The 26,333-nt window shown below is 42.2% G+C and overlaps 1 protein-coding gene across 4 annotated transcripts in view; it reads right to left on the reverse strand.

Annotated features, from left to right (window-relative positions):
* The window catches only part of USP13 (ubiquitin specific peptidase 13), a 111,988-nt gene that overhangs the window by 78,651 nt on the left and 7,004 nt on the right, over nt 1–26,333 (reverse strand). For all 4 annotated transcript variants that reach the window (XM_070946346.1, XM_070946345.1, XM_070946348.1 and 1 more), the window contains exon 2: nt 8,530–8,655. In XM_070946346.1, the coding sequence (XP_070802447.1) occupies nt 8,530–8,655 (126 nt within the window). The remainder of the gene's footprint in view (nt 1–8,529; nt 8,656–26,333) is intronic.

Genomic DNA, 26,333 nt, shown 5'->3' on the forward strand with positions numbered 1-26,333 from the left:
ATATTTCCTTTTTTTAACTTCCCAGAGAGATTTGTAAGTGCTTTGCTACAATACCATCAAAGCAATTTTTTATAACGCAAAGTTGGAGAAGGAGAGACGCTGGTGGCAGCTGCTACAAATCTGATCATTGCAGGGAAATTATTTCTAACATAAAATGCTTGGAAGGATCCAAAACTGTACTTACCAAGACGAATTCGATATAAATGTCAAAACAGGTAATAAAATACTCCGTTATCTACCCAAGCATGCCCTAAACAGCATTTAGAACTAATTATATTTATACAATGTGGGCTGCCACTGCTGAAACAAATCAAACATGTAAAAAGGGCTGTGGTTTCTTGTCATAAACTGTGAATTGCCAAAAACTTAGAATGTGGCATTTCCAGAGGGATGACTTTAAATGCTGTCCACCAAACCAAAAAAAAAATCACAGAGCAATTCTGCCTTTTTTGTCCCTTTCACACGTTTTTCTTTCATAACAAAAGTTGACAGGCAAAGCACTTAAGGAAATGTATGAATAAAGTCAGAGACCTGCATGATTAATCTGGAAGCATTTATAAAATAACAGAAAGTAAGGTGAGATGATTAATAAGTGTATTTCCCACCTGAGCCATCTATTTGTTTATTTGTTTTGAATCCCGCCTTTATTATTTTTACAAATTACTCTGAGGCAGCCAACATATGCAACACATCTTCCTCCTCTTATTTTCCTCACAACAACAATCCTATGAGGTGTCTATGGAGTTTCTCAGTCATCCATGTCATGGTTGTCCCAAAGATGGTTTTTCAAGAGGCACTTTCTTTGTTTTTGCTTGAAGACATTTTGCTTCTTATCCAAGAAGCTTTCTTCAGTTCTGACTAAATTGTGGAGAAGCTTCTTGGATGAGAAGTGAAATGTCTTCAAGTAAAAACAAAAAGTCCAGTTGCCTTTTGAAAAAGCACCTATGAGGTGGATTGAGTGGTATCAAACTTAATTTTATTGTGTTTCCCTCAGGACAGGGCTAAAGGGAGAAGGGATTGAAGCTAAATTTTGTCTCCCAGACAACTATAAATGGTGTGATGAAAAGTCATTGTAGGGCTATGGACCCAGCGGTGAAATCCAGCTGGATCTATCCGGCTCGCGCAAACCAGTAACGCTGGCAGCGGGAGGCTCCGCCCACCCACCGGGACGTCATTATGTCCCGTTTTTGAGCCTGTACGCAAACGCAGAAGGTTCTGCAGATGCGCAGAAGAGGTTTGCGTGCTCCCATTCCCGAACTGTAGCGAAGGTAAGTGGATTTCATCGCTGTATGGACTTATTTTTATTATTTTACTTTACTTTTTCTTCAATCATCATCAGATCTCATATTAAGACTTACCTAGTGGCGATAAAAGCGGCAAAATGTAACTATTTTTCCGCTCTTATCGCATCGGCAGATAATCGCCCCGGCCGCCCTGTTTAGGGTGACCCGTTCCCTCCTTCATCTGGGAGCGCGGGAGGATCCCTTGCAGGGTCGTGCCGAGGATTTTGTCCAGTATCTGCACGATAAAATCACTCAGATTCGGGAAGGCTTGGTCTCTGACTGGGTAGGTACAGGCGGGATGATGGGTGTCGGTCTTGAGACCGCCATCTGGGAGGAGTTCGACCCTGTTGCTCCCGAGGACATGGACAGGATACTGGGGCGGCTGAACGCGACCACATGTTTATTGGACCCGTGTCCCTCCTGGTTGGTGCTGGCCTCCCGGGAGGTTACGCGAGGCTGGCTCCAGGGTATTATCAACGCTTCCTTGAGCGAGGGTGTCTTGCCGTCCGCCTTGAAAGAGGCGGTGGTGAGGCCCCTCCTCAAGAAGCCTGCTCTGGATCCGGCTGTTTTGGCTAACTATCGTCCGGTCTCCAACCTTCCCTTCTTGGCGAAGGTTGTTGAGAGTGTGGTGGCGCAACAGCTTCCTGGGTACCTGGATGAAGCTGTCTATCTGGATCCGCTCCAGTCCGGCTTCAGGCCTGGGCACAGCACGGAAACGGCATTGGTCGCGTTGGTGGATGATCTCTGGAGGGCTTGGGATAGGGGTTGTTCCTCTGTCCTGGTCCTGTTAGATCTCTCAGCGGCTTTTGATACCATCGACCATGGTATCCTGCTGCGCCGGTTGGAGGGGTTGGGAGTGGGGGGCACTGTTTTGCAGTGGTTCTCCTCCTATCTCTCTGACCGGTCGCAGTCGGTGTTGGCAGGGGGGCAGAGGTCGACCCCGAGGCGCCTTGTTTGTGGGGTGCCTCAGGGGTCGGTCCTCTCGCCCCTTCTGTTCAACATTTATGTGAAGCCGCTGGGTGAGATCATCCGTGGCTTTGGGGTGGAGTTCCATCAGTACGCTGATGATACTCAGCTGTACATCTCCACTCCGGGCCATCCCAACGATGCCCTTGAAGTGATGTCCCAGTGCCTGGAGGCCGTGCGGATGTGGATGGGGAGTAACAGGCTCCGACTCAACCCTTCCAAGACTGAGTGGCTGTGGCTTCCGGCGTCCCGATATAGCCAGCTGGTACCATCGCTGGCTATTGGGGGCGAGTTATTGGCCCCCACGGATGGGGCTCGCAACTTGGGCGTCCTCCTGGATGCACGGCTGTCTTTAGAAGAGCATATGACAGCCGTGGCCAGGGGGGCTTTTTATCAGGTCCGCCTGATTCGCCAGTTGCGTCCCTTTCTGGATCGGGATTCCTTACGCACAGTCACTCAGGCACTCGTCACTTCCCGCCTGGACTACTGTAATGCTCTCTACATGGGGCTCCCCTTGAGGAGTACCCGGAGGCTCCAACTGATGCAGAATGCGGCCGCGCGGGGGATTATGGGAGCGAGGGGTCGCTCCCATGTGACACCTCTCCTGCGTGAGCTGCATTGGCTTCCAGTGGTCTTCCGGGTGCGCTTCAAGGTGTTGGTTACCACCTTTAAAGCGCTCCATGGCATAGGACCTGGGTACTTGCGGGACCGCCTTCTGCCGCCGATAGCCTCCCACCGTCCAGTACACTCCCACAGAGAGGGACTCCTCAGGGTGCCGTTGGCCAGGCAATGTCGGCTGGCGACCCCCAGGGGGAGGGCCTTCTCTGTGGCAGCCCCCGCCCTCTGGAACGATCTGCCCCCGGAGATAAGAAGGATATCGGATCTTCGGGTCTTTCGCCGAGCCCTGAAAACTCTTCTTTTCCAGCAAGCAGGGCTGGCATGAACCCCGCCCCCCTTTTTTAGTTTTTAATGGTTATTAATTGTTTAGTTTTAATTTGTTAATGGGTTTTAATTTGCACTGTTTTAATTCGGGCCAAAGTATATAATTCTTTTAATTAATTTTAAATTTTGTATTGTTATGTATTTTAGTTTTGGCTGTGCACCGCCCTGAGTCCACTAGGAGAAGGGCGGTATATAAATTGAATAAATAAATAAATAAATAAATAAATAAATAAATAAATCATGTGCCACTCTTACCATAATAATCAGACCTTCAGCTTCTTATTCATGTAAAACCTTTGCTAATTCAAGCTCATCCATTTTATCATATACTACACTGCAGTGTAGAAGCATTTTGTTCTTCCTCTATATTTACATCTATTTTCCATTCATTCATTGGGAGGTAAATCCTTCTAATATATACTGCTCAAAAAAATAAAGGGAACACAAGCAGAAGACATCCGAGATCTGAATGAATGAAATAGCCTTATTAAATACTTTGTTCTTTACATACAGTAGTTTATACACTACTCAAACAACTAAAGGGAACACAAAACTACTGTATGTAATGAACAAAGTATTTATTTATTTATTTTATTTATTTGTTTCCATTTCTATACCGCCCTTCTCCAAATAGGACTCAGGGCGGTGAACAGCCAAAGTAAAAAGCAGAGCATACAAAATTTAAAAAACAGTATTAAAATAATTAAATATTTTGGCCGTAAATTAAAACAACCCAATTTAAAATCAATTTAAAATTTAACTCAAGCCAGCCCAGCTAGTTAAAATAAATAGGTTTTCAGGGCCCGACGAAAAATCCGGAGGTCTGTTATTGTACGTAACTCTGGGGGGAGGTTGTTCCAGAGGGTGGGCGCCGTCACAGAGAAGGCTCTCCCCCTGGGGGTCGCCAGCCGACACTGTCTGGCGGACGGCACCCTGAGGAGGCCCACTCTGTGCGAGCGTACTGGCCGGTGGGAGACTATTGGTGGCAGAAGGCGGTCTCGTAAGTACCCCGGCCCTAAGCCATTTAGGGTTAATAAGGCTATTTCATTCATTCAGATCTCAGATGTCTTCTGCTTGTGTTCCCTTTATTTTTTTGAGCAGTGTATTTCATACAAGACCCTTCCTTTACTGAAGTTAGTTCTGTTTTAATTTCTTTAATTTTTTTTTCTTTTTCTCTCCTCTCCTTTTTCCCCAAGATCCACGTTTGATGCGACCAAAAACTGCCCTGTCTTATATTCAGAACCTTTTATTGACCTGTTTTTCCATCACTAATTCTTTCATGATTGTTTTGCTAGGAACAATTAAATTGTGCTCTTCTCCTGAGTTTTTGAAAAGCTATAAAGGATCTTTTATAGCTTTTAGCCTGGATCTTTTAGCCAGACTTGATGTCTTTTGGATTTGATTGTTATCAATTTCTCTTCTGCAGGAGAATGTGATAAGAAGCACAACTATGAATATAGCTCTATCATTATTGTAAGGTTACCCTGTTAGAATCTTTCAAGACTGAAAGTATGTGGAACCTCCCAGGTTCCTCTGGCTATATGACATATGGACATATGGAGATACAGCAAGCTTAATCTGATTAATTGAGTTAACCAGTTAATTGAGTATGTCTAGTTTAATAAAAAGAAGGACTAGAGGTGACAGGATAGCAGTGTTCCAATATCTCAGGGGCTGCCACAAAGAAGAGGAGTCAACCTATTCTCCAAAGCACCTGAGGGCAGGACAAGAAGCAATGGGTGGAAACTAATCAAGGAGAGAAGCAACTTAGAACTAAGAAAAATTTCCTGACAGAACAATTAATCAGTGGAACAACTTGCCTCCAGAAGTTGTGAATGCTCCAACACTGAAAGTTTTTAAGAAGAGGTTGGATAACCATTTGTCTGAAGCAGTGTAGGGTTTCCTGCCTAAGCAGGGGGTTGGACTAGAAGACCTCCAAGGTCCCTTCCAACTCTGTTATTCTATTTCTATTTATCCTTCTCTTCTTTTATTCTCCACAAAAATAGGAAGGGTCCTTTCTGAAATGCCTCTCGTGCCTCCTTTCTTTCTGTAGACTCAGAAATCTTTTTTATTGCTCATTGACCAGTCTGGGTCTTCCTCCTGCCTCCCATGTGAATTGTTGCTAAAGGTGTTTGGAATATTTTGGAACTTATTTTTAATCTATCATTTCTACTCTGTTTGTAGCATGTATGGATGCTACTCAGAGTCTGCTATGATTGGAGAGGCCTAGAATTTATTAATTTACTGAAATTAATAAATAATGAATAAATGATCGACAAGATCACATCATCACAAGATCAGGCTATCTCCACTCAGACCTCTTATTACCTCCCCTAAAATGCTTTTTTGTAAGATAGAGAAGATTTAGATTAGGTTACATCCTTAATGGTAGTCAAGCTATATGTTGCATTTTCTGCTAACAGTGTTGATAGAACTCAATAACAGTGTTGGTAGTACAGTTTGGGCACATTTTTCATGTACTATAGGTAAAGGTAAAGGTTCCCCTCGCACACATGTGCTAGTCGTTCCTGACTCTAGGGGGCGGTGCTCATCTCTGTTTCAAAGCTGAAGAGCTAGCGCTGTCCGAAGACGTCTCCGTGGTCATGTGGCCAGCATGCCTAAACGCCAAAGGCGCATGGAATGCTGTTATCTTCCCAACAAAGATAGTCCCTATTTTCTACTTGCATTTTTTACGTGCTTTCGAACTGCTAGGTTGGCAGAAGCTGGGACAAGTAACGGGAGCCCATCCTGTTACACAGCACTAGGGATTCGAACCCCTGATCTGCCAACCTTTCGATCGACAAGCTCAGCATCTTAGCCACTGAGCCACCGCGTCCCTTATTCATTGTACTATAAGCACAAGTAAAGTTATGTTTTATCCCCAGCAACATTCCCTCCCTCCCTCCCTCCCTCCCTTCCTTCCTGTGTTCACTCTTGCCAACCATTTGCATTGCAGTTTTCTTAGCAATATTTCAAAAGTGGTTTGCTATTGCCTTCTTTCTAGGACTGAGAGGGAGTGATTGGGCCAAGATCATCTAGTTGGCTTTGTGCCTAAGGTACGACTAGAACTCACAACCTCCAGGTTTTTACCCTGGTGTCTTAATCACTACATACATCAAGCTGGCTCTCCTATGCTACCCAGAACATATAATATAGATGCTACTTTGCAAGCCACAAAACTGTTCCCAGCTAGGACAAATATGCATGATGCAATCAGAATACCTCAAATCTGATTTAGGGCAAAATCTGTGTATGCTGTTCAATGCATTAGGCAACAGTTGCTCTCCAAAGATTTCAATCAGACCTGATTGAATTGCATCTGTTGTTTCAATAGCAGTGAACATTTTTATGGACATGAGGGCTAGCCTGATGTCCATCTTTCTTTCCTTTCATCTGGGATCAGCAATATCAGGCCTAAGGTGTAATAAATTTCAGTTTTGACACCGGTGAAATATGCCATCACCTACAAGTTAATGCATCCTTAAATGATACATCCTTAATGTATCTATCCTTAACTGATAGATAAATATAAGGAAAGATATACAGCAGTATATAATCACATTTTAGTTCCATCTTCCTTTTACTTGTACCCTTTGTAAAAAAGCAGTCACAGGTGCTCCTCATAAATACAGATAGATTGGCATGAAAAATGTAAGAAATACTATTCCAAAAAAACCACTGAGCCTAAAGAGAGATGATGTGGAGGCCTATCATTTATGGAAGAGGTGTTCCTTTATTATTTTATTTATGAACTTTATACACTGCTGACTGTGCAACAGATCAGGAACTGCCTGTGTGCAAGCTAAAATGGAAGGGGAAAACTTTATCAATTTCCACAATATGATTCTGAGCGTATACCCACCATTTTCAAAGAGAATAGCAGGCTTTGCTTTGAAGCCCTACTGAACATTATTGAAATGGAACCAGGAGAATGAAATCAAAGTTCTTAAGGATGAATGCAAAGTGAGACTGTCAAAGCCCAAGAAACAGAAGAAAACAAAACTGATGTCAGAACAAATGGTGGCAATTGCCAAGAAGAAAAACCAAAGCAAAGAAAGACCAAAAAAAAAAAAAATCCAGAAAGAAATTAACAAAGGGTTTCAGAGAGTTGCTAGAGACAAGAAGCTATATTAGGACAATGAAAATGGAAAAAGACATGAAAAAATAAAAGTATTCCAAAAGATCTTATAATTCAGAAGGAGGTTATAACCTAAACTGGCATGCTAAACAATGCAAATAGATAGATGGTAGCTGATTCCAAGAAAATCAAATGAAGATGGAATGAATATACTGAAATTATGTACAGTGGAGATATTAGATCCCAATATATATTAGATAATATTCCCTATTTGCAAGAACATCTAGTATGAAAAGAAGTTAGAGCAATACTCCAGTAATTACGGTACCTATTCAGAAGGCTATAGGAACAAACAGAAATACAGAAAACAGCAGAAAAGTGAAGTGTTTAATGTAAAATGAAACAAGAGAAACTCAATCATGTTTCCAAGATTCTATTATTCTATCCTATAGTAATAAAGAACTTGTGAGGTCCTTGGTGCTATCTGAGTTTGGTTGTTTTCTTGTAGATGTTTCATTACCCAATTAAGTATCATGCTATCAGTAGTTGTTAGCTCTCTGAACTTGGTTGTGTTCTTGCAGATCATTTCATTCATTGCCTATGGAGATTCTCAGTCATCCTGGTCATGGTTGTCCCAAAGGTGCTTTTTCAAGAAGCAACTGGACTTTCTTTGTTTTTCTATGAAGACATTTCGCTTCTCATCCAAGAGCTGAAGAATCTTCTTGGATGAGAAGCAAAACGTCTTCAAAGAAAAACCAGAAAGTCCAATTGCCTCTTGAAAAAGCACCTTTGGGATTTCATTCATTGGGTAATGAAACATCTGCAAGAAAATAACCAAGCTCAGAGAGCACCCAAGACCTCAACATTCATCTCTAAACAATATTATCTTCTATTAATAAAGAACATTCTTGGAATCCCCATTGCTTCTGTTTCTTGATCTGGCCTACCCTGAAACCATGGTACCGAGAACAGACCATGGTATTCAAAATGGGATCTAACCAATTCCAAATAGAGAGAAATCATCTCTGCCAATGACCCTATGACCAAGTTCCTCTATAGCTATAAAACCAAGGAAGACCACAACTTGACGAAGCTTCCATTACAAAGATAGAGACTGGAAGAGGTTTTGGAAGCATAATGTTCTCAATAGATATTCATGAACTTTATAATGCCATTTATCAAATTACATTGTCAAATGTAAATGCTGAAGTAGCAATTTTTGAAGCAGCCTTCTGAAGTCTTGGATAGAGTATCACTTACCTCTCTCGTATGTCGCTTGATATGCAAATATACACATTGTCCTGTCTTGCGATAATGCCTTTCTACATGTTCCCTTCCAAATCCCAGGAAAGTATTCATGCAAACATAAAGGCCTCCTTCAGCATCCTGTAGAGAAGAACAGAAAATTATTGAGGGCATATTTGGAGCACCAGACAGAATTCTTCAGCACGGTGAGGGATATAAATTCCCTTTTAAAGAATCGAAGAATAAGAAGATATCTCAAATGTCTTCTAATCCAATTTCCACCTAAGTGCAGAATCTGATAAATCACTTTGGACAGATGGCTACCCAGCCTCTGCTTTAAAAATTACATATAAATTACATAAATCAATCAATCAATCAATAAATAAATAAATAAAACCCTATAAAGAGGAAAATTCTACTTCATAATCTAATTTACTGGTTGATAGCTTTACCATTAGGAAGTTCCTCCTAATATCTCACTTTCCTGTAGTTTTAACACTGGTTCTAGTTCTATCTTCAGGGGCAACAAAGAAATCTGTTCCTTCTTGTATATGACATTCCATTCGAAGACTGGTATAATATCTCCCTTCGGTCTTCACGTCTTTCCTACCTTTAATCCATTCCTAGATGACTTGGTTTCTCATCTCATCACTATTTTGTAGGTCTCTCTTCTTAAACCTGCACCTGTCAATGTTGTTGTTTGCTGTGGTGCCTGGAACTGGACACCATATTCCAAATTCAGCCTGACCAAGAAAGAATATGTCCTATGCTCTTGTTAATACATGTTCTGACCTAGGCTTCCCCAACAGCACGAAGCCGAGTCCTCATTCCGATAAACCCCTTTTATTTAATTTACAGTGAATTCCTCTCCAGCAAAGTCTTTCCTCTCCCACAGTCTTTCAAGATAGTCCACAATTACCGACCTTTATCAGGCTTGGAGTGTGGCCAGGCCAATCTCTTTCAGATGCTGCAATACTTGGCAAGAATGCAGTAATGAACTAATTGCCTCCTGCAAACTCCACTCCCTTTTTGCTCCTCTTTTATTCCCTCTGGGAGGGGCCCTTCATAATCCACCTGTGGCCTTACTCCAAGGGTGGGCTCTAAATTATTTTACTACTGGTTCTGTGGGCGTGGCTTATTTTGTGGGTGTGGCTTGGAGGTCATGTGACTAGGTGGGCGTGGCTAGCTGGTCAGAGTCATTTCTGGAAGGTCCTCGCATTTACGACCAGTCCTCACACTTACGACCCGACTCATTTGTTTGCTTTTAACACTGATCAGCTGTAGGACGGCCCTTTGAAGCCCCGCGGCAAGAGTTTAAACAGGTTTTTTCCCTCTGCACTGGCTCCCAGTGGTCTTCCGGGTGCGCTTCAAGGTGTTGGTCATCACCTTTAAAGCGCTCCATGGCATAGGACCTGGATACCTTCGAGACCATCTGGGGGAATCAACTGCCCCCCGAGATACAAAGAATTCAAGACCTCGGTGCCTTCCGCTGTGCCCTGAAGACCTTCCTTTTTCAGCAAGCCGGGCTGGCTTAACACTTTTTAAATGTTTTTAATATGTTTTGTTATTTTTTTTAACTCTGGGGCCAAATTTATATATATCTTTTTAAATTGTTTTTAATGTTTGTATTTATGTTTTTTACTTTGACTGTACACCGCCCTGAGTCCTTTGGGAGAAGGGCGGTCTATAAATTTAATAATAAATAAATAAATAAATAAATAAAATAAAAACTGCATGGGTTACTTTAGGCCAGTCACACTCTGTCAACCCTAAACCGAAAAATTGGAAAACATCAACCCACACTAGACCAATGTAGTAAATTACATTTAAGATCTATAAACTTCAACGAAGAGGTTGTCATCCTACAGATGGATCCAACTGATAATAATCAAAATCAGAATAGAGCTGGAAGGAACTTTGGAAGCCTTCTAGTCCAGCCCCCCTGCTGAAGCAGGAGATCCTATACCCGTAATGGCAAACCTATGGCACGCGTGCCATAGGTGGCACACGGAGTCATATCGGTGGGCACGCAAGCTCAGCTCCGGCGTGCATGCGTGCACCAGCCACCTGGTTTTTGGGCCTTCTGGGCCCACTGCAAGTCCGGAAACAGGCTGTTTCTGGCCTCCGGAGGACCTCCGGGGGGGGGAAGCCCATTTTTCGCTCTCCCCAGGCTCCTAGAAAGGCTCTGGGCTCCAGGGTGGTGGGGAAAGATCCTAGAAAGCCTCTGGAGCCTGGGGAGGGCGAAAAACGGGCCTACCGAGCCCACCTTGCCATTGTGTGCCAAAAGCGGGGGGAGTGCGGGGGGGTCGTGTGCATATGTACGGGGGGTGGGGCGCATAGAATTATGGGTGTGGGTACCCATGCACATGACACACACACCCCACGTTCTCCCCGCTTTTGGCACGCAATGACAAAAAGGTTCACCATCACCGTCCTATACCATTTCGGACAAGTGACTGTCCAGTCTCTTCTTAAAAACTTCCAGGGATGAAACACCACAACTTCTGAAGGCAAGCTGTTCCACCAGTTAATTGTCCTCACTGTTCGGAAGTTTCTCCTTAATTCCAGGGTCCTTCTCTCCTTGGTTGGTTTCTATCCCTTGTTTCTTGTCTTGCCTTCTTCTAGTGTTTGGAAAATAAATTGACCCCACTGTGGTAGCCTCTCAAATACTGGAAGACTGCTATCATGTCCTCCCAGGGTGGATTTGATTTAAATCGAGTTGATTTAAATCACAATTTAAATCATGATTTAAATCACTAGTAAAAAGGCTTGATTTAAATCAACTCGATTTAAATCATAATTTTTAAAGAACAACTGTCATCTCTGCTACTCCTTTGACCCACTGTTGACTCACCGATAGTCCCAGTGTTGCAGAATATACAGCCTCATGCTACATAACTAAGCTCCATTTCATGCTGAATAAACTAAATTATTTATGTATTTTAAATAGAAAACTATCTTACGATAGATTTTTACCCCAAAAGTTTTTTATTAAAATAAATTCGATAAAAATCAAAAAAATCCAATTTAAATCAAAAAAATCTGATTTTTTTGATTTTTTTTAAAACATCATTGATTTTTATCCACCCTGTGTCCTCCATAGTCCTTTTTTTCTCTAGACTAGCCAAACCCAAATCCTGCAACCGTTCTTCATATGTTTTAGTCTCCAGACCTTTAATCATTTTAGTTGGTCTTCTTTGCATTTTTTCCCCAAGTCTCAACATCTTTTTTCTAGTGTGGTGACCAAAACTGGATGCAGTATTCCAGGTGTGGTCTTAGATACACACATACACACATACACCCTTCCACCTACACAGACACACAATCTGTATAGGCAAGGGTCTCCAACTTTTCTTGGACCAGCGGGTATCGTCCCCATTTTGGGAATACGTTGCAATCATTCAGATTAACAGATTAACAGAGTTGGAAGGGACCTTATAGGTCATCTAGTCCAGTGGTCCCCAACCCCCGGTCCGCGGACCGGTGCCGGGCCGTGAAGTACCTGGCACCGGGCCGCGCAGCGGCCGGGGGACAGGAACGCTTCAGCAAAAAGGCTCCTGGGCCGTGCGCAATGGGCCTGCGCAAAGGCTCAGGCTCCTGGGCCGTGCGCAATGGGCCTGCGCAAAGGCTCCTGGGCCGTGGCCCCACCCCTGCGCGCGCTCAGCGGGCCGCGGCCCCACCCCTGCGCGCGCTCAGCGGGCCGCGGCCCCACCCCTGCGCGCGCTCAGCGGGCCGCGGCCCCACCCCTGCGCGCGCTCAGCGGGCCGCGGCGATAAAAAGGTTGGGGACCACTGATCTAGTCCAACCCCCCGCTCAAGCAGGAGACCCTACACCATTTCTGACAAATGGCAGTCCAATCTTTTCTTGAAAGTCTCAAGTGATGAAGCTCCCACAACTTCCGAAGGCAACTTCTGTTCCATTGGTTGATTGTTCTCACTATCAGGAAATTCCTCCTTATTTCTAGGTTGAATCTCTCCTTAGTCAGTTTCCATCCATTATTCCTTGTCTGGCCTTCAGGTGCTTTGGAAAACAGCTTGACACCCCCTCCTCTCTGTGGCAGCCCCTCAAGTATTGGAAATCATGGAAATGGAAATCATTCAAAGGAAATAGCTATGCACAGCTTTCCTGCTGTGCAGGACAGTCAGAGTGGAGACAGCCAATAACAAAAACCCTGTAAAAGGCATTTCCTTGCAAATTTTCCTTGTGACACCCCTCTCCCACATTATGAACCTCAAGCATATTTGCTACAGAATAAGCTCAAACCAGAAACAGTACTTGCACTCTCATTCTTGATATTCAAATTTCTGAAGACTTGCTTTCTAAAAGCCTATTTGGGGACAAAGGAGTAGATGACTCATAGAATAAGGATGCTATTAAGCAATCTAGTTGAATATTATATGTGATACATTTTATATGTTTATTGCACAGGATAACACTGTATTATTTTCCTTCTCAGCTGCCTGGAGCCTATGGGATACAATAAATTTAAAATACTGTAATAATAGCTCTGCAATAACTGAAATAGCTATTATAAAAGCACTTGTTAAATTAAATAAATGCAAGTGACACGTAAATAATTCTGGAATAATTGTCTTTTTTCTCTTCCTAAGCAAACTTCTCCTAATAGCCACTAGCTAAGTGGCTAAGAAAAACTGATAGAAGGCTTAAAGAAGATAAAAACATGGCAAGTATTTTGGATTTAGACTGTCCTTGAATAATCCAGATTTTGAACATCACAGGCATGGGGTTTTTTTGTATGCAGGTCTTGTTCTTTGTGCTATAAGATTTTCTTTAAAATTATTGCTTGACTTAAGCATTTGTAAGACATGAGACAACTACAGACTTCAGAACGATTAATAAAGGAAACCCAAAGGTGCTTTTTCAAGACGCAACTGGACTTCCTGGTTTTTCTTTGAAGACGTTTCGCTTCTCATCCAAGAAGCTTCTTCAGCTCTTCCTTTATAAAGGAAAACAGCAAAGTCTGAACAACAGTACTTCCAAGCCACTCAAAAGCTGAAAACATGGCAAGGGAATCTCAAAGCTTGGTGAGGAGGTGCACGTGTCATAAATACGTTAAAAAAACTGAGCTGTTCACAGTGATGTCTCTATCAAGGATCCCATATCTGGGCGTCCTCCTGGATGCACGGCTGTCTTTAGAAGAGCATATGACGGCCGTGGCCAGGGGGGCTTTTTATCAGGTCCGCCTGATTCGCCAGTTGCGTCCCTTTCTGGACCGGGACGCCTTGCGCACAGTCACTCATGCCCTTGTTACCTCCCGGCTGGACTACTGTAATGCTCTCTACATGGGGCTCCCCTTGAAGAGCACTCGGAGGCTCCAATTATGGGTGCAACTCGTTGCGCCCATGTAACACCTTTCCTGCGCGAGCTGCACTGGCTCCCAGTGGTCTTCCGGGTGCGATTCAAAGTGCTGGTTACCACCTTTAAAGCGCTCCATGGCTCAGGACCTGGGTACCTATGAGACCGCCTTCTGCCACCGATAGACTCCCACCGACCAGTTCGCTCCCACAGAGAGGGACTCCTCAGGGTGCCGTCGGCCAAATTATGTTGGCTGGCGACACCCAGGGGGAGAGCCTTCTCTGTGGGGGCACCTGCCCTTTGGAATGAACTGCCCCCGGACATACGCAAGATCTCTGATCTCCAAGTTTGCCGCTGTGCTCTTAAGACCCTGCTCTTCCGACAGGCAGGGCTAGCTTCATAATTGAGTTTTAAATTCAGAATTCTTAAATTTTGGGGTTTTTTAGCTAATTGGCCTTGAATGTAATACTTTTAATAATTTTTAAATTTAAATTGTGATATTTGTATTGTGTTTTTACCTGGCTGTACACCCCCCCCCCCCCGAGTCCTTCGGGAGAGGGGCGGTATAGAAATAAAATTATCCTATCCTATCCTATCCATAGTAAGGAACAGTACATTAGAAAGCCTACATCCAAGGAGCTACAGATAATCCTTGATTTACAACCACAATAGAGCCCAAAATTCTTGTAGCCTCATGTAGAGTGCTTTACAGTAATCTAACATGCAAGGTTGTTGAAGCATTTAGATCACTGCAGGCATTTTTTCTTGGGTCCAAGAATGGCTACAGCTGTCAATTTTATACAGCTGTCAAAAATATAGCTATTCCAAGCCAAAAATAGGCACTCTTCGCCATGGCAGTCACCTGGGCCTCCTCCCCATGCTGTCCATCTGCTCTTATAGGACAACCACAGTTTAATGTAGAAGACGACCAATTTCTCTGCTTGTTTATAATATTCCACATTGATGGAGATTCCTCATATCCTGGACATAAACTGTTTCAACTCCTACCCTCAAAACGACGCTATAGAGCACTGCACACCAGAACAACTAGATACAAGAACAGTTTTTTCCCGAACGCCATCACTCTGCTAAACAAATAATTCCCTCAACACTGTCAAACTATCTACTAAGTCTGCACTACTATTAATCTTATCATCATTCCCACCACCCATCTCCTTCCACTTATGACTGTATGACTGTAACCTTGTTGCTGGTATCCTTACGATTTATATTGATATTGTTTCCTGATTGCTTATTTGTAACCTATGGCTATCATTAAGTGTTGTACCTTATGATTCTTGATGAACGTATTTTTTATTTTATGTACACTGAGAGCGTATGCACCAAGACAAATTCCTTGTGTGTCCAATCATACTTGGCCAATAAAGAATTCTATTCTATTCTATTCTATTCTATTCTATTCTATTCTATTCTATTCTATTCTATTCTATTCTATTCTATGGCTATTCAGTGTCTGTTTCCTATTTCTGACACAGTAGGAACAAACTTAAAGAAGGGTGCAATTAGGGACACCACAGGTACTCCTCAACTTATGACTGAAATTGGGCCCAAAATTGATGTTGCTAAATGAGACATTCATTCAGTGACTTTTGCCCCATTTTTACAATGTTTCTTGACACAGTTGTTAAGTTGAATCATTGCAGTCGTTAAATTAGTAACATGGTTGTTAAGCGAATCGGGCTTCCCTATTGACTTTGCTTGTCAGAAGATCACAAAGGCTGTTCACGTGACCCCCAGGATACACTGCAATCGTCATAAATATGAATCAGTTGCCCAACATCCGAATTTTGATCATGTGATCACCATGGGGCTGCTGCGATGGTCGGAAGTGTGAAAAATGTCATTTGTAACTTTGAAATGTCACTAAACGAACTGTTGTAAGTTGAGGACTACCTGTCTTGAGTTTGGACAGCAACTGAGCTCTTCCTAGAATTGAGGATGCATAGCAGGGGTCTCCAAACTTGACAACTGTAAGCTGTCCAGAGAGTGCTGTAAAACAGGGGTCTCCAACCTTGGCAACTTTGAGACTTGTGGACTACACTTCCCAGAATTCCCCAGTCAGCACGACTGACTGAGGAATTCTGGGAATTGAAGTCTACGAGTCTTAATTTCTCTTACTTAACAGTTTTATATGTTATACTCATTTAGCCATTGTCTAACAAAAAAAAAGCATTTTATATATTTTACTATTACATTAATTTCAGATTTCATCTTTCATCTCAATACTTTATTATCTAGCCATTGATAAAACAAATCCCAAATCAAATAATATTGTTTATCTTCCTGCTCTCTAATTTCAAATGTCAATTTACTCATTTCAGCACACTCCATAATTTTTAAAATAACTTCCTCCTCAGTAGGTATCTTCTCACTTTTCCAATTTTTAGCAAATACAATTCTAGCCACTGTTAATACATTCACAATTAAATATCTCAGTTCTTTGTTATATATTTCTGGTAAAATCCCTAATAAAAATATCTCTGGTTTAAAGTCAATGTGTTTCTTTGTCATTTTTTTCCAACCATGTGTGGATCTTGTTTTTTCTTTTGAAGATGTTTCGCTTCTCATCCAAGAAGCTTCTTCAGCTCTGACAGGATAGTGGGGAATAGAAGGATTTATACTCCTGGTAGACATTTGCATCCTTTTAGAGCAGTGGTTCTCAACCTGTGGGTCGGGTCCCCTTTGGGGGTCGAACAACCCTTTCAAAGGGGTCACCTAAGACCATCGGAAAACACATATTTTCAATGGTTTTAGGAATAATTTTATGGTTGGGGGTCATCACAACATGAGAAACTGTATTAAAGGGTCACGGCATTAGGAAGGTTGAGACCCACTGTTTTAGAGGGTCCTTGAATCACTTGGAGGTTTATCTGTGTCCTCAGGGTCACCTGAGTAAGTGCTCCTGGTTCCTGTAGTCTGCAATTTTTTCCCTCTCTGGAAATCCATTCCTACTCCCACACCATTCCAAGGGTGTTCAATCCCAAATTGTATAGCTAAAAGTCTGTAGAGATTCTCAGGCATTCAGGTCAAGAGCCTTGGTAGTACAGGGGTTTAAGGCACCCTGTTATTAAGTTTATTAAGACCAGCTGCCTGCAATTACTGCAGGGTTCGAATCTCGCCAAGGCTCAAGGTTGACTCAGCCTTCCATCCTTTCTAAGGTAGGTGAAATGAGGACTCAGTTTGTGGGGGCAATAAGCTGACTTTGTATAAATATACAAAAGGATGAAGGCTATTGCTGAGCACATTGTAAGCCGCCCTGAGTCTTCGGAGAAGGGCGGCATATAAATCAAATTAAAAAAAAAAAATGGTTGTCATGACTCAGGTTAATTAAATGGTTAAAATACAATGCACCACTTCAGGTAGAGACTCCCAGCTTTAGGAGTCATTGCAAAACATGTACATCCTAATGCCCATTCTGCTTATATAACAATACAGCCCTCAATCATCACAGATTTTAAGTATTTTGGGATGAGCCAGAAGAAACTGCCTTAGCAAAGTTTTAGCTACGTAAGCTTTCCGTACAGAGGGATGTCCTTCATCCACTCGACCTTAAGCATTTAAATCTATAACATTGTTTGGGAATATTTTTGGCCTTCCTAATCAGTGCAACTCCCTATTCAGAGAGACCTGCTGGGTGACACTTGAGATTTGAAGTGTGTGGGTTATAAATATAACCTATCTTCCAGCCAGATGACAAACACCAGGCAGCTGAGTTGCCTTTGAATGCGTACAGAACTTTTCATGGGCCAAATGCAAAAACAACTGTAAAAAAGAGGCAACCCAACAGCTAAAAGCAGAGATGCCTTGAAATATATTTTCTTCGATCTCGTAACAAAGATCGAATTGTAAACAGAAGTCAAGATAATTTAGATAAAGATGTAAGTTTAAGATAGAGATATTTAGAAGTAGAATTTGTATAAGAAGGTTAAATAGGTTAGAGATACCGATGCAGAAAAGTTGTTATTAGTATTGAAATTTTGATATGTTTGTTTTTGGTTGTTTATATTTTTTGTTTTGTGTGTGTGTGTGTGTTTTTTTTCCTTGCTTTTTTTGTGTATTATGTTTCTTTTTGTACTGTGTATTTTAATCTTTGGAAATTTAATAATTTTTTTTTTAAAAAAGAAATATATTTTCTTAATAAGAGGAATAAAGCAAAGCGTTGAAAGGAAGAAAAGTATTTCCCCTATTACTGCTTTCATGTTTGTCAGATTCCTCTGGACTTTAAAAAAAACAAAACATATTTTCTGTCAGGTTTTGATGCTATCTCAAAATAAATGAACTCCCAAACTGCCGATCTTTAAGGAAATTTTCTCTTTATTCGAGCACAGCAATCTGATCCTGACTCTTTTCGTGGTCAGTACTGACCTTTACCCCCAATCCCTCCCTTTCCGATCCCCAATTCTCTGCTTCTCATTGGCTATGTTCCAAGTCACTTTCCTGATTCCTTTTTCGTCAGGTCACAGGAATGTCTCCCCCCTCCCCATCTCCGAGGAGACAGAATCTTCAAAGGGATTTAGCAGGCAAAAGTTCAGGCTTCTCCTCCCTTTTCTATGTCAGTTGTGAGACGCTGACATCTTACAGGAAGTCCTCAACTTACGACCATAATTGAGCCCCAAATTTCTGTTGCTAAGCGAGACATTTGTTAAGTGCGTTTTGCCCCATTTGACAACCTTTTTTGCCACAGTTGTTAAGTGAACCACTGAATTGTGGTTCAGTTAATAACATGGTTGTTAAGTAAATCTGGCTTCCCCATTAACTTTGATTATTGGAAGGTCACAAAAGGGGTTCACATGACCCCGGAACAATGCTACCGTCATAATATGAACTAGTTGCCATGCATCCAAATTTTGATTACAAAATCAAGGGGATGCTGCAACGGTCATAAGTGTGAAAAACCATCATAAGTCACTTTTTCAGTGCTGGCGTAATTTCAAACGGTCACTAAATGAACTGTTGTAAGTCGAGGGCTACCTAGTGACTTTCTCAACTAAAATGCTGCCTTTCTGTCAGTGCTTCCAAACGGGCTTGTAATTTAAAATAATGGCTTACAATTATTTGCACTAATTTTCTTTTAAAGAGGAGAAAATTAAATGGAGAAAAAGGACTCTGAAAGTAAAGTAGAAGAAAATGTAATACTTCAAATATGAGTTTTATTTCTTTAAATATAAAGGAAGATGAGAACGTTACCCTAGCCAGGACAGAAAAGTTTATGCCTTAATAAATGTATTGATTTTAGGTGCCGTAAGATTTTTATGCTGTCTTGGCTCCTAACGGCAGTTATTTTAGGAAATCCAAATGTTTTAGGGAAGATTTTTAACATGATGGAGCAGTCAAGGGTCCATACAAATCAAACTCTCTGAAATGTATCTAAATATTCCTGTTCCCATCTAGAATATCAGCATCATGATCGGCACGATGTAGAGATCAGCAGCCAAATTGTAGAGAATTGCAGCCAAACCAACAATGTGCCAATGGAGTTATGTTTATGCAACAAATTTTCCTCTCCTCTCCTTTTGCGGCAATCTTAGGTGCCATTTCTGAGCATTCCCCAAATTTATGATGCAGATTATAAAATAAGCAAGGAAATCACTTCCAGCCTTGATCACAATCTTGTATTGTATTGTGTCTGGAGGCTGTTTAGTTCTGGATGGGGAAAAGCAGACTTAATATTGGAACACTGCTTTCATGTCAACCTTAGTCTTTCTTTTCATTAAATCAGACCAGTGGTGGGTTCCTCCCGGTTCGGTCCGGTTCGGCCAAGCCGGTAGCGGTGACGATATGACGTCACCGAACCGGTTCTCCCCCTACCCCCGCCCTCCCACCCCCCACCCCCCCCACGTTATTCTTACCTTTTATTTAGTCCCACCCCCAATCTATTGCTGCCTCCTGAGTCCCAGCTGATGACTAGAGGGGAAAAAACTGTTTAAACTCTTACCGCGGGGCTTCAAAGGGCTGTCCTACAGCTGATCAGTGTTAAAAACAAACAAATGAGTCGGATCATAAGTGCGAGAACGGGTCGTAAGTGCGAGGACCTTCCAGAAATGACTGACCAGCTAGCCACGCCCACCTAGTCACATGACCTCCAAGTCACACCCACAAAATAAGCCACGCCCACAGAACCGGTAGTAAAAAAATTTAGAACCCACCCCTGAATCAGACCAGCTCATTCCTAACAAAACCGACCATCCTTTTAGATCCTGAGGGTTGGAGATGTCACCATCGTTGATCTTGGAAGAGGCTGCATTTTTCTGTTTGAGACTGGTGAGCAACTTGGACTAAAAAATATTGCTGAAAAGTAGGTGGCAAAGATGGCCAGAAGGGACTTTGCCCAGGTTCGTTTTGTGCACCTGTTGCATCCTTTCTATGATCAGAAGGACCTTCAGAAAATCACCGGTTCCCTTTTCATGGTCATCTCACTATTGGATTATTGCAATACACACCATATGGGACTGCCCTTGAAGACTATCAGGAGGTTCAAAATGCAGCAGCACAAGTCGTTTGCCCAGATAAACTGGCATTAACACCAGACAAACAACCAAGCAAAAAACACTTTACTCAAGAAACTAGCAAGGAGAAAACCACACCCCTATCAACACTGAAAGGTTAAGCTACTGTGTATTAACAGGGAGCAAACCCCACCCTTATTAGTACTGTTGCTGTTACCTAGTTGGATAATGAAATGTCCAGCAAGCAAACAATCAAACTCAGAGCACTAAGGACCCAGAGTTCAATTATGAACTACCTATACCAGTAATGGCTAACCTTTTCCAGACCAAGGGCTCAAAGCGCACACCCAACCCCCCAAAATGCAATGTGTGTGTGGCCCCCATGCATGTTCCCTGCCCCCATGCATGCTCCCCTGCACATGCCCCACCCCCCTGCACATGCATGCTGCCCCCTGCCCCCCCGCCTCCCTGTGCATACGCAGCACAGGCCCGAAGACCAGCTGACTGGCAGGAGGTGTGCACGCACGTGTGGTGGAGCTGAACTGGGGTGACAGCTCGCATGCCCACAGAGAGGGCACTGTGTGCCACCTGTGGCACGCGTGCCATAGGTTCGCCATCACAGACCTATACTGTATTATCTTCTTTTGAAAAGCGTAGTTAAATCACTAGAGTCAGTGTCTGTGTCTCTCCTTCAACTCTACCAAAGATGCAGGTATCAACGTTTCAATGTTGTCATAGAGAGCAGAGGAGAGAGAGAGAGATAAGCTCTGAACTTTTGCCTGCTAAATCCCTTTGAAGTCGGGTTGTCGTGGAAATGAAGGGGGGAGACATTCCTGGGAAATGACGAGACAAGAAGTCTGAAGAATGACTTGGAAGATAGCCAATGAGAAGCAGAGATTTGTGGATCGGAAAGGGAGGGATTGGGGGGGCAAAAGGTCAGTCTTGTCCCCATCGAGTCATGATCCGGTGGCTGTGCTCAATTAAAGAAAAGATTTCCTTAAAGATTGGCAGTTTGGAAATTCATTTATTTTGAGATAGCATCGAAGTCTGACAGCAGGCAGATGGCATAACTTTTTCCCCAAACAAAAAGTTTCCCTTAGTTTCTAAACAATGTGCAACACACATTCCAAAGTTAGGTAACCAGCTCCCACTAACTGAAACTCCACAAAAGGCATTTGACCACAGATATCGCAGACATTAATCGCATCCCAAATAAACCTCTACAATGCACCTCACTCCTTCACAGATTCCAACCACATCATTCCTAATCGTCCCAGATTTATGAGAGACAAGACTATGGAGAACAGGAAATCTAAACCGTAATCCCATGACAATCACTGAAATAAAATAGCACTGCTACACATTTCAAAAATTGCTTCTAAAGTTTATTTAGGAATAGTGAAAGCTTCTGTTAGAACCAGGCATGCTGCAAACACGATAATCCAGTCTGAATAATGTTGTCACCTTCCTCCAATTTATTCATAAGCATCGTTTCGGTTTCAAACAATGAAATCAAGAGCGAGTATGAATTGGAAGTAAAAAAAAAAAAACACCATTTTTTTTAAGAAACCATCCAAACTAAAACCATTCTTCCTGATATGCTAGCCGCCTAGGTTTTATTTTATTTTATTGCAGATCACTAAAACATGTGAAACTCCTCTTAAAATTTTAAATATAAATATTTGTTTTTTTGTTGTGTTACTTCTTGTTGTTTGTACATGTTTGATTTTAATGTTGTTTTAATGTGTTTAAAATAAAAAACTTTTTAATAAAAAAAAATTAAATATAGGTGATCCATAACTTAAAACCATTCGTTTAGTGACCGTTTGAAGTTACAGTGGTGCTGAAAAAATGGCTTACAATCACGAGGTGGCGCATGCGTGGAAGGCCATGCACATTCACATTTGCGAACCGGTAGGAAAAGTAAGTTAATACCACCCCGTGCTTGCAATTGGTCGTCACAATTGGTCATCTCTGCATCCCCATGGTCAAAATTTGGCAACGGGCAGGTATTTATGATGCTTTCAATGTCCTGGACCTGGGGTCACATGACTGCTGTTTGCAATTTTCCCAGCCGACTTCTGACAAGCAAAATCAAAGGGAAAGCCAGATTTGCTTAACAACTGTGTGAATGACTTAATAATCACAATTTCGATGGTTGTCTCCCCTCCCCGACAGTCATGTAATATTTCAGGCACTCAACAACCAGCCGTTTGCAGTGTCCTACACAGTCACATGACCATATTTTGCTGAAAACTGACATTGATTTCTTGTTCTTTTGGCAAAATTGACCACAGCAAATCATGGCTCTGCTTAACAACAGTTGTGTTTGCTTAACGACCACTGGGAAAAAAAGTCATAAAATTGGGATTGTCATGTGGGTGACCATAACTTATAACCATGATCTGCAAGCTCCATTTACTATCGTATGTCAAGGACTGCTTGTACTCTATTTCCCACCACGTCAACTCAGTTTAATCACAACTGGTGTCAGCAGTGGATGCCAAACTTCCAAAGGATCTGCCTAAACCAGGGCTGTCAAACTCAAGGCCCGGGGGCCGGATCCAGCCCGCAGGGTGCTTAGATCTGGCCAGTAGTGGGTTTCAAAATTTGTCGCTACCAGTTTGCTTGTGGGCATGCAGAGCCTCCCGCCACCAGGGCAAACCGGTAGCAACCCACCACTGGATCTGGCCCGCGGGGCTGTCCTGGAAACTGCGAAGGACCAGCCCGCAGCGCCTCTGCCAGGGAAATGGAGCTCGGGAGGGCCATGGGCGGCCGTCCTGAGCTCTGTTTTCACTGGCAGAGGGTTGCAGGAAGCCGTCACAGCTGAAAACAGAGCTTGGGAACCTGTTTTCGCTGGCAGAGCACTCGGGCGACCACAGGCACCCCAACACGAGTGACATTGAGCTGGCCATGCCCACCCTGGCCCCGAGGTCAAACACAACCCTGATGCAGCCCTCAATGAAATCAAGTTTGACACCCCTGGCCTAAATCAAAAATGTGACCAAAAGAAGTGACAGGAACTATGAAAAATTTGAGTGCCAAAGAAAATTTTAAAAAACAGAGGGAATGCAGAATGTAGGAATGCAGGTGACTTTGAGTTCTAATCTTGTCTTGGGTATAAAAACCGGCTGGATGATTTTGAGCCAACCACTAGATGACTGTGAGTTCTAGTTCTGCCTTGGGTATAAAAAAAAGTAGTTGGATTATCTTCAGTCAACCACTAAGTGACTGTGAGTTCTAGTCCTGCCTTGGGCATAAAAGCCAGCTGGATGATATAAGGCCAGTCATTCTCTCTCAGCCCTGTCTACCTCACAGGGTTGTTGTTGAAAGGCAAATAGGAGGCAGATGTATTAGGTATGTTCACCATCTTGAATTATTTATAAAAACATTAAAGACAGGATAAAAATCTAATAAATGAGTAATAAATAATAAGGATCGTTGGTGGAGATAAAGAATCTTTCTCTTTCTCTTTCTCCACTTCTATATAAAGTGAGTGTGTGTGTATAGACTTTTTAATGTATTTGTTCTATAAATGTATAACTTTTACTTGTATAAAATAATATTTAACAAAATTATTAGGAAAATAAAGAAAGTGTCTACTATTCTAGACTTGCCCTGCCTGGAATGGCTACACTTACAATAGCTAAATGGAGAAAAGAGCCAAGGTGGTGCAGTGGTTAGAGTGCTGTACTGCCGCTACTTCATCTGACTGCTAGTTCAGCAGATCAGTGGATCAAATCTCACCAGCTCAAGGTTGACTCAGCCTTCCATCCTTCCGAGGTGGGTAAAATGAGGACCCAGATTGTTGGGGGCAATATGCTATTTAGTATACTGTCGATTGTTGTAAGCTACCCAGAATCCTCAGAGAGTGGGTGGCATAGAAATATGATTAATAAAATAAATAAAAGTTAAAAATTAGCCAGCAATGCACCTTTCTGAGATCCATTTGTCCTCATTTTTTCCCCCTCTAACTTCAGGAAGCAGCCTCTTGAGTGCCTGTATTTTCCCCAACATAACCGCATATGTATCGATAATTTCCATTAATTTAATGAGCCTTATACTCTGCTTCCTTATAGTTTGAGAGAGCTACTAAAAAGATGAAACTTGAGAAGCGGTTTTACAAAAAAATCATTCCAAATTTGAATAAAGGTGACCTTGCAGGAATCTACAAATCTTTCTGAAGAAAAATCTTTTTAATAAGAGGATCGGCTGTCACAGATTTTCTCCAATTTAAGAGAAGAGAGCTGGATGGAGAGGTAAAATCAGTGGGAATTTTAGGGTAACCATGTTATTTTGAGCTCAAGCAACTACAAAAGGAGATTTTTGTCTATTTATTACATATATTTCTATGTGTACTTCTCAAGACTCTTACAACATCATCTATCTATCTATCTATCTATCTATCTATCTATCTATCTATCTAGTCATTCATTCGATTTTCTTTAATCTCCAAACTCAACCAAATGACACGGGCAGTTTACGGTTCCAATAAATTATCATAATCCCAATAAACTTCAATCAGGAGGAATTCAATTACATACAACAATCTCAGGTCCATAAATACAGCAATATGAAAACATAAAAATTACAGGTGGCATATTAAAACAAAATCTAGTTATACGTAACCACAAAACAACAAAATTTCAGTCGTACTACGATTCCCTTCCTTTTGTACTTGCGCTATCACATCAGATGCAAGTATGATAAGGATTAAATTCTCATCCCAACCTTGGGACACACATTTCATCCCAAGTCTCACTCCTTGCCTGAGATAAAAACTGGATTTAATCCAACCATTTCTCCAAAGCCCGTTCAAATGAAACCATCTTTGAGAGCCCTTCCAAAATTCCAACTGGGCAGGTGCCAAGGTGAATCTCTGGGGACAAGGGATGCCAAAGCATCTAAACCAACGTAGCAGAAGATGGCGCCTGCGGGCCGGATACGTCACGCACAGGCCACGCCCACCCCAGCTCTGCAAAGGGGAAAAAAACATCACAATATGTCAGGTGACAGAAAGATTTGGAATCAAAACCCTATTGGTAATCAATTTAGCAACTATTATGACCTGCGGTGGCGCAGTGGTTAGAGTGCAGTACTGCAGGCTACTTCTGCTGCCTGCCGCCTGCAATTTGACAATTCAAATCTCACCAGGCTCTAGTTGACTCAGCCTTCCATCCTTCCGAGGTGGATAAAATGAGGACCCAAATTGTTGGGGGCAATAAGCTGACTTTGTAAACCGCTTAGAGAGGGCTGTAAAGCATTGTGAAGCGGAATATAAGTCTAAGTGCTATTGCTATTAAACAAGAACTATAATGCAATTAATATATAAATTCACAGGGTGTCTAAGGTGGTGCTTCATGCTTCATGTTGGGGGTGATTGATAGATAAATATCAGATCCCCTCCCCGGGCGCTATTCCTATTCCTTCCTCACCATCTTTTAGCTGTTGTATTTTGTATTTTTATATTTCATAGCATTTTCTTTATATAGTTTTATCTTTTTAATATCATAAGCCGCCCAGAGTTTACGCTGTGGTAAGATGGGCAGCCAATAAATTTAGTATATAAATAAATAATAAGTTGCCCTAGGATGAAGCCATAAAGGACTTTCCAGATCAAAACCAATATTTGGACTTGAAATCCTGTTGGTAACCAACTCAGCAATTGTTAAACGGGAACTATCATGCAATTAATATATGAATTCACAGGGTGCCTGAGAAGGATGTTTGGAGGTGACCGATAGATTAATATCAGATTGCCCCACCCCTGCAGATCCTAGTCCTTCCTCCCCATCTTTTTAGCTGTTGTGTTTTGTACTTTTATATTTTGTAGCATTTTATTTATATAGTTTTATCTTTTTAATATCGTAAGCCGCCCAGAGTTTACCCCGCGGTAAGATAGGCAGCCAATAAATTTGATAAATAAATAAATAAATACGTTGCCCTAGGACAGTGATGGCTAAGTTTTTTGTCATCGCGTGCCAAAAGCGGGGGGAATGTGGGGGAGTCATGTGCATGTGCGTGCCCACACCCATA

The sequence above is a fragment of the Pituophis catenifer genome, unplaced genomic scaffold (assembly GCF_029215685.1).
Source record: "Pituophis catenifer annectens isolate HBS135680 unplaced genomic scaffold, rPitCat1.0.hap2 SCAF_6, whole genome shotgun sequence".
Taxonomy (NCBI): domain Eukaryota; kingdom Metazoa; phylum Chordata; class Lepidosauria; order Squamata; family Colubridae; genus Pituophis; species Pituophis catenifer.